At 35.7% G+C, this 14,957-nt stretch overlaps 2 protein-coding genes across 8 annotated transcripts in view; one reads left to right on the forward strand and one right to left on the reverse strand.

The window, feature by feature from the left end:
* The window catches only part of IMPG1 (interphotoreceptor matrix proteoglycan 1), a 125,274-nt gene extending 121,413 nt beyond the window's left edge, over positions 1–3,861 (forward strand). For both annotated transcript variants that reach the window (XM_032339233.1, XM_032339234.1), the window contains 2 exons: positions 1,389–1,461; positions 2,794–3,861. In XM_032339233.1, the coding sequence (XP_032195124.1) occupies positions 1,389–1,461; positions 2,794–2,871 (151 nt within the window). In that variant the 3' untranslated portion in view covers positions 2,872–3,861. The remainder of the gene's footprint in view (positions 1–1,388; positions 1,462–2,793) is intronic.
* Positions 3,862–5,445: 1,584 nt separating this feature from the next.
* The window catches only part of MYO6 (myosin VI), a 155,991-nt gene continuing 146,479 nt past the window's right edge, over positions 5,446–14,957 (reverse strand). For 2 of the 6 annotated variants that reach the window (XM_032339239.1, XM_032339235.1), the window contains 3 exons: positions 12,834–12,860; positions 10,222–10,440; positions 5,446–9,682 (listed from right to left, as the gene is read on the reverse strand). In XM_032339239.1, coding sequence (XP_032195130.1) covers positions 9,483–9,682; positions 10,222–10,440; positions 12,834–12,860 — 446 coding nt within the window. In that variant the 3' untranslated portion in view covers positions 5,446–9,482. The remainder of the gene's footprint in view (positions 9,683–10,221; positions 10,441–12,833; positions 12,861–14,957) is intronic. The other 4 variants (XM_032339240.1, XM_032339237.1, XM_032339241.1 and 1 more) reach the window with 2 other exon arrangements.

Raw genomic sequence — 14,957 nt, forward strand, 5'->3', positions numbered from 1 at the left:
AAGAAAACATAGGACAAGATGTGCTCAGTCTCACTATAATTGGGGAAATCCAAAAACAATAAAGAGATCTCACGTTACTCATGAGTTTGGTAAAAATGTGAATCCTCTCCAGTGTAGGTAACATCAGGGAAAACTAGTTCCATCAAGCATTGCCGGAATGTGTAAATTAGAAAAACCTTTTTCTAAGAAATATTCGCTAGTATCGATAAGCAGTGGAATAAGCCTCTGATTTTGGCTCAGGTCATGATCCCTGGGATGGAGTCCTAGTCGGGCTCTCGGCTCAGCAGGGAGCCTGCTTCACCCTCTCTCTCTCTCTGCCTGCCTCTCTACTTGTGGTTTCTCTCTGTGTCAAATAAATAAATAAAATCTTTTAAAAAAGATCTTAAAAATATATATATAGTCCAATCCAATTTTTAAAACTTCATCTGATTAAGAGTTGGAACAATCAATTTAAGCAACTCAGTTCCCTTGGAGTATATAATCAGGCTCAAAAATCCTTTCCCTTCCCTTCCTATCTCCAAGGTGGTGTCTGTTTGGGGAGTGGGGGGGTGCAGGCTTCTTCTTGCCTCACCAGGCCCTTCGGAAAGTTTCTATCCTCTTATTTCCCCCACCTGCGATCTCTTAGTTCTGACCCCAGACACATACTGAGCCCTTGGTTCTCTGAGCCTCCAAGTCACCCAGCCAGGGTAAGTAGGAACCAGAAATGCTATCTTAGCCGGTGGTAAAAAGAACAAGGAACTTGTCTTCCAGCTACACCTCCCAGATAGGCTCTTCCTTTTTCCTAGCGTGATGCCATCTCTCAGCCTTTCCCTGAAATGACAATGGACAAAATATTGGGAGAAAGAAAACCATTTACTCATAAGGGAACATATGTCAGAAAGCATTCCCCAAATATTATATCCATTTTAGAATGTAAAGAGGGAAAAGGCAAGATGCAAAATGTGTATACACTATCATCAGAAATTATATGTGTATTAAAAAGTCTGGAATTATATATATCAAATTTTTAAATAACTTTTATTTTTATACTTTATGAACAAATGTCATTGCAGTTGTTTTTCAGAACCTGATTTTAAAAATAACGCCAAAAAATAATAATAATAACTCCACTTTTTGCAAGATGAAGTTATCACTCATCTTTCCCATGAGCTTTGTTCAGTCCTTCTAACACCACTGCCTCAGAAACAGCAGGCCAGCTGGGAGGCCGAACTCAGGAGCAGAGGCAGAGAGCATAGTTCTGCCAGCCCTGATGGAAAGCACCTGCAAAAATAGGCTATCCGTTTTCATTGTCATATTAATTTTAAAGCTTAAATAATAGAAAGTTGTAGTTGCTATTAATGGTGATAAGCCCATGAAATAGGATACCATGTTTTTGCTTTCTTTTGTAGGTCACCAGGTCACTCTAAAAATCAAGCATACAAAACTAGTGTTAAAAAGTTCCAACATCAGCAAGATAACAAGGTAAAATAATACTTCTATATGTTGGTTTTGATTACTGAATTTTAAAGAAAATTTAAAACATCTCTAGGTCTGACTGTTGTTATAAATAGAAATAAGTAAGAGCAAGAAATAAGAAGTAAGAGATAAGTAAGGGCTTTATTTGCCAAGATTTTTAATTTAGTATTGGAAGGGGGAGGGGGAATGCATTCCTTGGTGTGAGAAAGACAGAGATGAAAGGCTGGCATTAACTGAAATGTACAGACAAAACAATAAAAAAACAGAAACAATCCAAGTATTTATATTCACTTTTTCTTGTAAAAATATACATGCAATTTATCAAATGCATTGCAACAGGTTGCAATTTTCACAATTTGTATTCCTGGAACTGAATAATTTTGTACCTATTCTTATTAAAATATCTTTTTATTTCAAATAATGAAGTAAAGCAAAAATATGTAGAGAAATAGAGGAAATGTGATTTGTGAACTGGGAGTAACTTCAAAAATTCCTAAAAGTTCATCCTCAGATGAACATTCCTCCAGTGTCCTAGGTATCCCTTCCAAATTATTCATCCAACTTATTTGACTAAAATAATTGTCTTATGAAGGGAAATAACTTATCTGTAACCAGGTTAAATATAGATTTTTTTAAAATAACTTTTGAGAAAATATCTTGGACAACTTTTAGTCTAAAATAAAAAATTTCAAAAAAAATCAAACCATCTTTGATGGTAAGAGTGATAATCAGCCAGTGCCCGCTGTACCTGAGACAGGTAGTGTTGGGTGGAAACAAACACCTCAAAGCTTGTACTTGAACCAAGTTATTGCAATAGACGTCAAGGACCCTGAGACAAGCACACCAAAGGCCAATCATAATTTCATGTATCCAGGTGCATACAGAAAGTAATGTGTGCCATTTTGATTTCCTGCAACAAAGGCAATTAGAAAGACAGAAAAAGTTCAAACTTGAGCCATAAAATGGCAATGAAACACCAGATCTGATATTAATAAAAGGTCTGGGTTGAAGCAAACACCAAGTAAATACTAAAGTCCCAGGGAGAATTAAGGGTCACATTTCATATGAAGCAGAAGCATGAAATCATCATGTCTGTTTGCCCGCTCTGCTTTAAAAGATGGCTCAACCTGAGAATCTAAATGGGTCTAAGAAGAGAAAGAATATATCCCTACTACATTATAAAGTTAGGAATATTTTGGAGGGCATCTCCAAACCTTTCAAAGATGTCCTAAATAGCAAGCATGTTCTTTCAAACTCCAGTAGAAGTGACACTGGGATGAAATATGGATTTGACCTCAAGTGGCATTTCTTAAGCTCTTAAAACAATTTCTCTTCCAGATAATCAGGAAAAGAGATTCTGAATTACTGACTGGAGGATATGAAGAATTTAACCTTCAAGATTGGGAAGGAAATTAAAAACTAAAAATATACAGATAACTTAATCTGTCTCAAGAGAAGTGGTTTGCTTTCTCAAGGAAAATTGTATCCACTCTGTTAAAATTCTGAAAACACACGCAGGCATATTCACTGGTCATCAGAATCCAGGCATAGAGTCAAAACTGAGAACCAACACATACCATGTTTCAAATAGAGAAGAATCGTGTACTTGATGACTGCTACATTCTACAGAAAAAGCTTATTATCAAAACCCAAAACACAATCATTAAAACATATTTCAGCTACTCCAGACTGATAGTCAAAGTATAGCAAGACAGATTTGCTTCCAGCTGCCCTTAAAATACTGCTTCCAGATCATATACAAGTGCAACTTACTTATTATTTGGAGGAGGTTGAACAATGTATCAGGAAAATTCTTCATATTACAATGTTCATAAAAGAGGACTACTTATGCATGGGGATGCAGGTCTCTCTGAATCATGGTGTATCCAGTATGCAAACACTGGTGAGGGTATACTGCTCCACACAATGTCTGTTATACACACACACATATCCCTCTTCAGCCTTAGGCACACTAGTTTTAGAAGAAATTAGTGCTTACACAGTAGATCTTTTTGTTGCCAATAATTTCTGAATTAGCTCCTTTAAAAGAAAAAGGAACTGGGGTTCACATATACACACCATGAGAACTCTAACTCTTCTTGTGACCACATAAATCTATTTTAAAGGAAGACTCTATATTGGAGGGAGGGAGGGAAGTAATGTTATGCTTTATGACATAACCAATGCCTGTTTTCCATCACAGATGAACCGTGTCTTCTAATTTAATAATTCCATTGAATACTTCTGGACTCTAACTTTCCTGGGTGCACAGGTAGATTGGCATCAAGGTAATCCATTTTAGCCAGTTTTTAATGTACTACTTAGTGAAAAATGATTTCTCTGTATCTATTTCAAATATTCCACTATGAATATATTTGCTGCAAAACCTTTATTTCAATAAAATATAAGCACCATATTTATAGATTTATAATAAAATGGGTCTGTGTTTTACTAGCTATTCCCTGGATTTGCTTTATGGATTATGATAAATGATTTATCATAATCCATAATCCATAAATATGGTAAATGATTTTCATGCTACCAAAAGATAGCAAAATATTCAACATCGACAGCAGTATTTTAGCAGTAAAACTTCAAGAATAAAAACAAGTGTCTCTTAATAATAGACACACTCTCCCCCCACACACACCTTGTTACAAACCCTTGAAAATCCACTCCTGTTGGCCTCAGAAATGCATAGCATTCATCCCTCTTCCCACCCCGGTCCTCCCCACTAAAGTGAGGAGCTGTGATTATGGGATAAGGACATCAAACTGTGATATATTGATGGGAGCGCCACAAAGCGAGGAATGGTGGCAGGAGATGTACCTACTCACTTCGATAGCCTTGGAACCCAAAGGAAAACGTGCTTGTTAGATGCATGATTGGCTGACCAAAACACAAAATAATTCCATCAGGAGAGAAAACAAGGGGCAGCTGGGTGGCTCAGTCAGTTAAGCGTCTGCCTTTGTCTCAGGTTGTGATCTCAGGGTCCTGGGACCCAGCCCGGAGACAGGCTCCATGCTCAGCTTCTGTTCTCTGTGATAAATCATTAAAAAAGTAAATAAATAAAAAGAATTAAAAAGTTAAAAAGAGGGATGCCTGGGTGGCTCAGTAGGTAAAGCTGCTGCCTTTGGCTCAGGTCATGATCCCAGGGTCCTGGGACCGAGTCTTGCATCGGGCTCCTTGCTTAGCAGGGAGCCTGCTTCTCTCTCTGCCTCTGCCTGCCACTCTACCTGCTTATGCGTGGTGTCTCTCTGAGAAATAAATAAATAAAATCTTTTTAAAAATTAGAAAGGAAATGAAAATCTAACCTCCTCATAACATGCCCTCCACCCTCCACATTGAAGTTGTGCTCTAACAAGAACAGGGAATGTCATTTTTTTGATGGGGAATGAGAAATAGGTAAACACTCCATCCTCTGTTAGAAAGGTGGCCCTCTCAAACAAGGGCCTCTCATTTGGATCACCCACATTTTGGATTGGTCTTTTCAACCAGTTGGAGAAGAGCTCTTTGACCTGCCCTCTCAGAACTCCCACCTGGAACATAGCAGGTTCCAGATGGGGGGCATGTAGTAGCCTAGAGAGACTACCTATATTCAAAGTCTCAGCAAGATCCCCAGTTTTTACATCTGTGTCATCTTGTAAACAGACTAGCAAGGGCCTAGGTAAAGACAGCCAAGGTTTAGGTTTTCTCTAATCTAGTCAGTGCAAGCAGTCACAGGTCATACATGATCCTGCTTATTCCCTGGATGGAAAAATCCACGAAAGTTTGGGACCAAAACTCAAGGATGTTCCGGTCACCCGAGTTCCCTTGCCTTTTCCCCCAGCCACACAGAGCAGTGTTTCTAGCTCTGGTGACTCCATGAAGCTTGGCACCCCAGACTTCTCCAACTTAGTCCATCTGAGACATGGGGCAACAAGAGCAACATTTACAACTGTTTTGCTTATAACGCGCTGTAACTGTATTAAAAGCACAAGATACAAGAGGAAGTTCTACAGAGATAGCATTTATTATTTCTATTTCCAGTACATCAGTGTTTTAGGAAAGAATCAGATATACAATTTTTAAAGAAATGAGGAAAAATTAAGTAACAGTTGCAATTAGATGGATTTTGAAAAGTGAAAAGAAAATGGCCAATTAATAAGCCTATGTGAGTTCTGAAAGTGAGATATCTGCTGCGTAGATACAAATTAGTATTAAAGATTCTCTTTTTAATTGCACATTTTTTCCTGATTATCTTTTTAAAAATTTCTTGAAAAATATGACAACCAAACTTACTTCATACATTAGGTGAGTGCTGGGGAAGAAGGAATACATTGACCTGAACCGAACTTAACTGTATTCAATGATCTGGTCCTAACATGGGTAGACTCTCCATCCCAAAGTCTCTCCAACTTTATTCCTCTGTGAGGCTTATGCACAGAATGTCTCCCTCTTGCTGGCCTTCTCCAATGTGGCAGTGCCATTTCTACAGGCTAAGAATTTATACCCCAGGTCTATCCTGATCCAAGTTTTAATAACCATAGGTTTTGCTCCTGTAGTACACACAGTTCATTCTAGAACTCAGCTAAGATCTCGGAGTGTTTTGTCACCTGAAAAGTGTCAGTGTTTTTCAACCTGGGGATGTAGAGTCTTCAGGGGCAGATGCATTCTTTCTCTTCCACCACTGCTTTTCTCTTTCTTTTTACAATTGATCGCCTCGACTTGTCCTTATTCTCATTTTTAGAGATCTTCTGTCCTCCCCTCCCTTGTTAGTTTACTTTTACTTCTTCTTAGAGAAGTACAAACTCTCAATACTTGTTATTTCTGGTAATGATACACACAGAAAATATGTCACACCTTCTGAAGATGTGGAATGACAAAGGAGAAACCCTTTGTAAATTGGTAAGGGGCGACTCAAGAAGCTTTGCTTGTTTTGATTCTTTTTTTTCCATCTGATTGAAGCAAAAGCATTTATGTCTCTTTCATGGTCCAGAACGAAATTCTTTGACCACTCTCAATCTCTTTTTCCTCCTCTGTAAAAGGAGGTAGACCTACCACTAACAATGTATTAACGAACTGACTGATTCATCCAATAAATACTTATTCTACTTATCCAAGTACTCTTAAGGTACTTTAGGTAGAGAAACCAAAAATCTACATATCTGGATCCCCTGAGAACCATAGTAATAACCTGTGAATGAAAATTTAAAGAAAAAATTTTAAAATCCAATTAATAAAGCTCTATAATTAATCCTCATTATTATTCTTGCTTGTGAATTTCTCTATTCTCTAGCTAAGCTTCCATAAATACCACCTATTTTCCACGTAAGATGTATTTTCTTACAAAAGTGTTCACTGTGTTACCGGAAAGAATGACCTATTAAAAAGTCATTATAGGAAGCAGAATGTGAGCTACAATAAAACGTCTCTTTTGTGGGCTTGTACTTCTGCATGCATTATTTTATTTTTTCCTCACATAATCCTTTGAGAAGGTGCCATCCATTCAACTTTACAACTAAGAAAATTCATTGTTCTCTTGACTTATGTGTATTAGAGAAACTTTCAGTGCATACCTACAACTCATAATACATTTCTCAAATGTGTTAGTGGCATTAGGCATTACATTATAATTAAAGTGAATGTGAAAACATTTTTCCTTCTCGTTTTTAATATTTTATGTATGTCTACTTTTGCAAAGTATACATTAAGGAAGGAACATGTATTGAATAAGACAAGCATTAAGAGAAGATTATTTCTTAATATACAGTATGCTGGTTTAAATGTCAAATTTTCAATCTCAATTAATGACATTAAAATAAGAATTTACTTTTGATTCCTACAGTTTTCACATAACATTTATGGGTGTGATTGTGAATACTGTAAAGCAGCTGTATCAATATCTATTAGCAGGCCATTTCTGCTATTTCCCTTAAAGGCTGACAGGGTCCTAAATTTTTCCAGCAAAGGGGCCTGGGTGTGTATGTAGGTTATCGTAAGTCTATCTGAACTAGGGCAATTCTCCTGGTAGCCAAAATTAACTCAGGAGAATACCTGAAATAGCTAAGTTCTAGGACAGCTGTGTGACATAATTAGCAACAAAATGGCTTAAAACTATAATTTTATTATCTACTAAAGACTTGCAATGATGCTTTGCTGTGATAAATGTCTTTAAGACATTAGGTTTCTCATTACAATAATTTTAACCTGTTTGATGAGTTTTCATCTAGTGCCTATATGTAGCTAGGAGATATAAAATGGAAAACCTCCTGAAAACAGCACTAAAGAGACAACTCACTAAAAATCAAATTGGTTATTAAATTTTCTTTAAGGACTTTACTTGCTACTAGTTAAGCTTATCCTGCTCTATCCTATACAAATAAAAACACCAGTTAAAGGCGAGTGATGAGAAGAGAGAGAATAGGTCATTTATTTTCAGTAACCAGAGCTGCTGTTAGCAATCGCAGGGACCAAATGACCCATGGTGGGGTGGGGAGAGGTGAATCTCTGCAGTAACGCAGCCTTCTACGTATAATCGTATTCACATTCTCAACAGCACAGACAGGACCGTTTAATTTCTTTACCAGGAGACATTCATTTGCACAGTATCATAATAAATAAATATTTCTGTACTAAGACACGTATTATGAGAGAAGCAATTCTGAAAACAGTGTCTGTGGCTCAAAAGCACTAATCTAATCAGCTGGGAAATATTTTCCTAACTGAGGTATTCTTTCTAGAAAAGAAAAATCACTAGAAATCCATTTCAAAGGTTAAGGTCTTTAAAATTTAGGGAGAAAAAGTGCAAAGAATAATTTTATTCTTCTAATTTTATTCAAAATACTAACAAGGTCTCATTAGAGTTAATGTCAACATAACTCCTTGATGTATCTTTGTCTCCAAATTCCTAACATAAAGTCATAAATATTAGGCTTAAAACTGCTGATATTCGATCAAAACTAACACCACACAAAGAAAAAAAATTAAATTATCAGTTACATGTAATAAGCAATTACTAAGTATTGGACTTTTGAATCACAAAGCTTATAAAACAGCTCTACAATTACCAAAATCTCAAGGCCAAAAAAGACACTAGGAATTTTTTAAAAACAAAGATGTTTTGCAGCAGAACACTAGCTTAAATCATATGAAACAACTTGGACAGGATTCTGATATAAAAATCACAATTGAGATGAAGTTGAAAGAGTATTTGCATTCAGTCCAGTTCAGCCGCAGAGCCACTGAAAACCTATTTCCTTTTTTAGAGAAACAAGTTATCTCAAAACTTTTAAGCATTTAAATGGTCTGAATTTCCTTTATTTGTCGATGGAATAGAAGAAAATATTTTTTTATAGCAACACAGTGTGATAGAAAAGAAAAATAAGTCTGTGCAAGATACCGTGTGAGTACCTTCTTTATCACAGAGTACATCAAATACATTCAGGCTTTTTCTGGAATTCTAGAAGTTCAAATGAACTGCTTTACTAAAACTAAGACACACTACAAAGGAGGGGGGAAAATAAAAATTCCCATCTTTGCAAATTTCCATGAATTTCTGAAAAAGTTTTTAAATTTAAAAAAGTACACAGCTTTTCAGATCAAAATATCAGTGCCTTGATTATTTTAAGTGCCTTAACTTTTGTAAGAAACTTTAAGCTAAGGTTTCATTATTTCAGCTTTATGGGTTCTGTGCCATCCTTGCAAAAGCAAGTATTTTGAGTTTTTCAAAAATTTCTTTCCCTAGAGAACAATTATGATAGACTTCAAGGTAGTCTATTGGCAAAGGAGGAGAGATGTCAGATTCTGTCCAAGTGTTAACAAGTATTAAAATGAGGAGAAGTTTAACAGTTACAGCTGGATACAGGAAAATAATGTTTAGGTCCCCAATTCACTACCATCATTTACCTGAAATCAACAAAAAGCCATGATTACTGAAATCTGTTCACTTTGTATAAGCAGTTCTAACATGATCACAGGATGGTCCCACCTCTGGGCACACACCCGACCTGGTACCACGGCCCGGGCTCCCATGGCAGGGAAGGCTGCTACTTTAACAGATTCTGCAGCATGGCCGTTGCATATGTGGGCCTAGCCTGCCTGCTCTCAATTGCACTCTGAAGGTACTGGATGCCTCCACAGCGTTCCCAAATCTCTTCAAACTGTCTTGGCAAAATCTCAGCACCACGCTTTCGAGTCAGGCCTGTCTCTTCCAGATTCAGCTCACACATCTCCATGTCATCCTTACCTGCACAGGGGAGACATCAGAGAATTAGCCATCAATCTCTTCAGAAGCACTTATCATAAACTTTATTCCTGAAACTGCTATAGTTATCCATTCTCATCTATTCAAGAACTTTCAAAACTTTCTTTCTTTACAACAGAAATCTGCTTAATAAATTCACCAGAAACAAGTTAAATTTGTCCTCCACCAAGAACACTTTCAGAAAGTTTTAACACTGCAGTGGATCAGACAAGTTACCAGTCTTAATAAAACTGCTACATTTCTCTAAACAATTAAAAATCAACTGATATAAGTAAACACCAATGAAAAGGTTCTTAGGACACAGACAAGTTCCTATGTGCTCTAAAAGGACATAATTAAGCGATTTCACATCATAAATAAATTAACCCTCAATTAACTGGAAATGTGATCCAACTGCAGAATGCCGTTCCTTAGTCCTGAAATTTAATGAATTATTACATTATATATTAGACTGTTTCATTCAGAGGGTTCATACTCCTTTTTTGCTGTATAAGGTTTTTTTCCATGTGAATCATACACACCAGCCACAAGAAGGATGGGTGGCTTGTCAGGATGGAGTTCCATCTGCCGGGCAATCCACGGTCCATCAAAATGGGCATACCACCAGCCTTTTTTCTTATTCTGCGGGTCTTTGTACTGGTCGGCAGGGCGGATGAATGGGATGCGGAAGAAGCGTTGCTGTCGGTTCATTTCGATCTCCTGCTGCCTGGCAGGAAGCTGAGAGGCTGGGTTCTGCTGAGCTGTTACAAAGAACAAGGAAAGTTACACCAGCAGCCCAGGGGATAATGAAAACAGCCTTTAATCCTAAAATGCGCTACACATTTTTAAGAAAAGAAGAGGATTCCTAGTAATAACTTTAAAACAAGATGTAAATATTAATTACTTATAAATGAGTAAAATTTAGTGAGATTTTAGAATTTTCTTTCCCTAAAGATGTTCCTTAACATTGCAACACACACACACACACACACACTCTCTCTCTCTCTCTGCAACACCAGCCATAAAACAAACTAGCCCAAGTAGATTCCCACAAATGACTGTATCAGTAACCTGAAACTCACATGGCAGAATCGCAAACTAGTATTATTTGCTAGGATTTATATTTTATCTCCAAAGAGTTCAAAATCAAAGATCACAGAATAACTTTAAGGGGACTATTTATGATAAAACAAATGAACGTAATTTCACAAATGTAAAGAATTATAGATATCTGTCAATTTAATCACTGTTTCCTTGGAAAAGTAGAAGACAAAAGTTTGCTCTTTTGCCAACTGATTTTGGGATTTAAAATGGCCAGAAGACATATATTACTAGTAATATTTAGACAAGTTCATGACAACAAGAAACTGCAACCAGTAAAACCATACAATTTCCCTCAGAGATATTTGCTTACTCTAAAATCAGATTTCTCTTAGAATAAAATCCACTGAAGTAAGTGGAAAGTGTATAGTATTTGGTTCTCTTTGTTACAGAAAAGAAAAACCCTTACTTTTCTGCTAGGACTGGACATTGCACTTGTATCAATTTTTTCCCCTTGCTCAAGTTTCATAATGAAACAGTTGGGTTTTTATTTTATCTGCAAATATAAACATTTCTCTGGGATAATAACTTTACAGCTTCAGCAGCTGTAATTTTAGCAAGTCTGTTTAATGTGCTTTTTTCTCACAACTTTAAAAGTTGACCAACCATTTACTGCAGCTCAATTAAGAATCTCACTGATATGCTCAAGTATGTCAATGAAAAATTACAGAATATATGTAAGTCAAGAACAGCCACAGAGTTTTTTGTAAGAACTTCCAAATACTGAAAGGATGAAAATACTCTTGTTCTTAACTTTTTACACAATAGCAAAAGCTTTATAGCAGCTGAATTCATTTCTGTGCAAACCAGAGAAAGCAAAAAGCAGTTAGCAAAGCTGTATATGCCGATGAAAGAACGAAACAGAGGCCCCGCTGTGTTAGTGACTTAAAAAGCCGGTCACCTTTAGCGTGTTAACAGAGAGGAGCTCATTTAATCTTTTGTTCCTGTAGTCCCTCCAAACTACTTAAAATTTAGTGTTTCCATTTCAAGTTTTAAAAATTCCTTACTCTTTAGAAAATATGCTAACTCTACCATAAGGAACTTTAAAAGGATAAGGAAAACAAAAACAAAAACAAACCCTTCCCTCCATATGAAGCAGTAACTTAGAATACCCAGTTGATAGGGAACTTACTATGGTATTGATGGTCACTTGTTAAATTCACCTGCTTTTTTCTTATTAAATTAACAGTCTCCTATATCAAATATATTAAGTAAAATTAATAAAACTCAAGGGAAAGTTTTCATAGCTTTTTTTTTTTTTTAACTATGTGAGAACTGAAATTATATTAAGGAAGCCTTCATTTCCACAAATGTTCATCTGGAAAAGCGCAAAGATACAAATGTTGAACATCTGAAACTAATACATGACTCTTTCACATCCTATTGTGTCATCTTTAACATATGAAATAAGTTCTAAATTTGGCCCTATAAATTACTAGAAACACTTAAAAAAATCCAGGTCCAACAAGCTGGCAACAAATATGGCATTATATCCAAATCATTATTGATCATCTGAAGCAGAAAAAATTTACTACATATTAAGAGGACTCCAAGCTTTTAAATTATCAAAAATGTGCATCACAGGGTGTGATATATACAAGTCAGAGAATAATCTCCTATTAGGAGACATCCTATTAAACCTTGTACATTATCATACAAAACTCAGATCTCTTTGGACAGAAGTGTTCATACTGTAACAGTGTGTGTGTGAAACCAGCACCTGAAGTTAGTCTTTATTCTAAAAGATCAGCTGCTTATTGAGTTTTGCTACAATGAGAATTGTGTATATTCCCAGCATAAAGTGCCAGTTATTTTTTTAAAAGGAAGTAATTTCATAAAAAAAAATTAATTTTATTCTGCAAATATATTTTGGAGTGACCCAAATAAAAGGATCATCTGAAATTAAATATCTTAGTAAAGACAAACCAACATTAATGTACTACAACTCCACTTAAAAATTGTAGCAAAACAATGTTTAACAGAAGTTAGTACTTTATAAAGTATTTTTAACCCATCTTCCAGTTAGCTCATAAGTTACCACCCATTGACTTACGTGAATTGTTCAAAAATGGTGCAAAATCTGTGAATAAATATTTTATGTTGAAGAAAAGATAAAAATGGCAGAACTGTTAAATGAGCATTCTTGTAATTTATAAAAAAGGCTTCCCAATCAATCGAGGTGGTGACTAACAAGAAAACATCCTATCCACAACCAATACTCTCAGAATTACCTACAAGTAGATTCTGCTTTCTGATTTAAAAAGGTTAAAAAAAAAAAAGAAAGAAAAAAGCTATTTTGATTATGCTTTAGGAAACTCTGTTTGATGGACATATAAAGAGGACCTAAATTTTAAAATTATATTTCATTTGTAATCCTGGGACACAATAATATTCAAACATAAATCCAAAACAATGACTCAGTAATAGTCATTCTAGTACCTCCAAAGCATTACTAGAAATTCTGTAGAAATAAAAAACTTCTAAATTCATCAAAAAAATAGATGCCTTAGAGAAAAAGTACTGCCATGTTGTTTACATACACTCAGTATGTTTAAATTTCTTCAAATTATCTCAATCTTAAACTCATGCAATTTTTATTTTAGGAACTATGAAATAAGACCACTCTCCAAAGTCAGTTTTAATCAACTAAACATTGTGAATTCTTACTACGGAATCTGCCCCAAGAATTATTTCTGGAAATCTCTTTCTGTATTAGATGCAAGGAGAACGTGTTCACCCAGTGCAGCACACAGGAGGAGGGCCTGAGGCTCTCCACGCCCAATTACAAGACTTTGCCGTGATTTATCAATGTATTACCCTAAAATAACATTTAATTATGTTTTTGTTCATAAGTTGTCAATTTATTTTCTCAAATTAAGGAACTCTAACCCTTCTAAATATTAAAATGAAGAGTAGTTCCTTTTAAAGGCTGATTAGCTGCCCCATTAGGAAGCTATCCAAGAATAGAATTTTCTCAACTGCTAAGCATCTTGAGGCACTGCACCTTTCCTTTATGCTGTACTTCTGTGTCAGAATGCATTTTACATGGGAAAAAAAAAATAGAGCAATAAGTACTATTCAGAGCAGAACTTACGTTTTATCCTGAAATTTGCCCATAATCAAATTCTTTGAAGGCAACATATTGTGGAGTGTGTTCACATAAAATTCCTGAATTTGTTCACATATACCTAGATGGGGGACTCTTGGGAAATTTTCTTAATCTACTCTTTTGTTCTTTCAAAGGGTATATTATAAACGGAAACATCATAAGAACAAAGCAAGGCGTGCCATGTATCACCTCCCCCTTTGAGGGCAAAGCTGGATGAGTACAGTACGAAAGTTTGGTTTAAAAACACAAGAAAGATTTATATGTTCGTTAAAAATGTATATGCCATATATTACAACATTACTTTTCTTGTTTTAAAAAGTGCAATCATTCAGATGTTTAAATTTGGGGGGGGAACAACATGATGAAAGCCTTTCAGCTAAAGGCCATAAGTAGAACATTACAGCTAAAAAGGTTATGGCTAGAAGGAATAGCCCTTTGCCATTTTTATAAAACAAAGGTAACTGGCTAAAAACTTGGTACAGTGAACTGCTAATGGAATCATCCTATTATTTTCAGTTCGCAGGAACAAATTGGTAAATTGGCGAAGAGAGAGGTGGCCACAATATCAATGTTTAGAGGGCCTTCCGTTTGCCATTTCCTCATTCTGGGTGATCTCTCACTGCCCTTCCAGCACATTGTATTGAGGACACCTCCTGCATAATCACTAGCAGTAACCTCTCTCTTATTAATACTTTGCCTTTACCCAATCTTCTCTTTACAACAACTTGGAAATACTAAAACTCTAACATTTAATTGATTTTAATCAAACACTGCTTTTATTTGCTAGGAAGGTAGTGAGGGAAAGCTCATTTTCTATCTCACCTTGGGTCATGTATTACTAAATTATACTACCAGGTGCTGGGAATATACTTTTTAAATGAAAACATTAAACATGTTGTCACTTTGACACTGGACACAATTAAGCCAATAAATTATGCCAGTTTGAAAGTAGCAAACTGAACAAATGAAATTCCAATTATTGTTTTAAGATTGAAATTACAATTCATATATCACAGGTATTCTCAATTAATGTTAAAGCTAGTGCATACTTTACTAGATTAGGTCTAT

Source organism: Mustela erminea, chromosome 4 (assembly GCF_009829155.1).
Source record: "Mustela erminea isolate mMusErm1 chromosome 4, mMusErm1.Pri, whole genome shotgun sequence".
NCBI classification, from domain to species: Eukaryota; Metazoa; Chordata; class Mammalia; order Carnivora; family Mustelidae; genus Mustela; species Mustela erminea.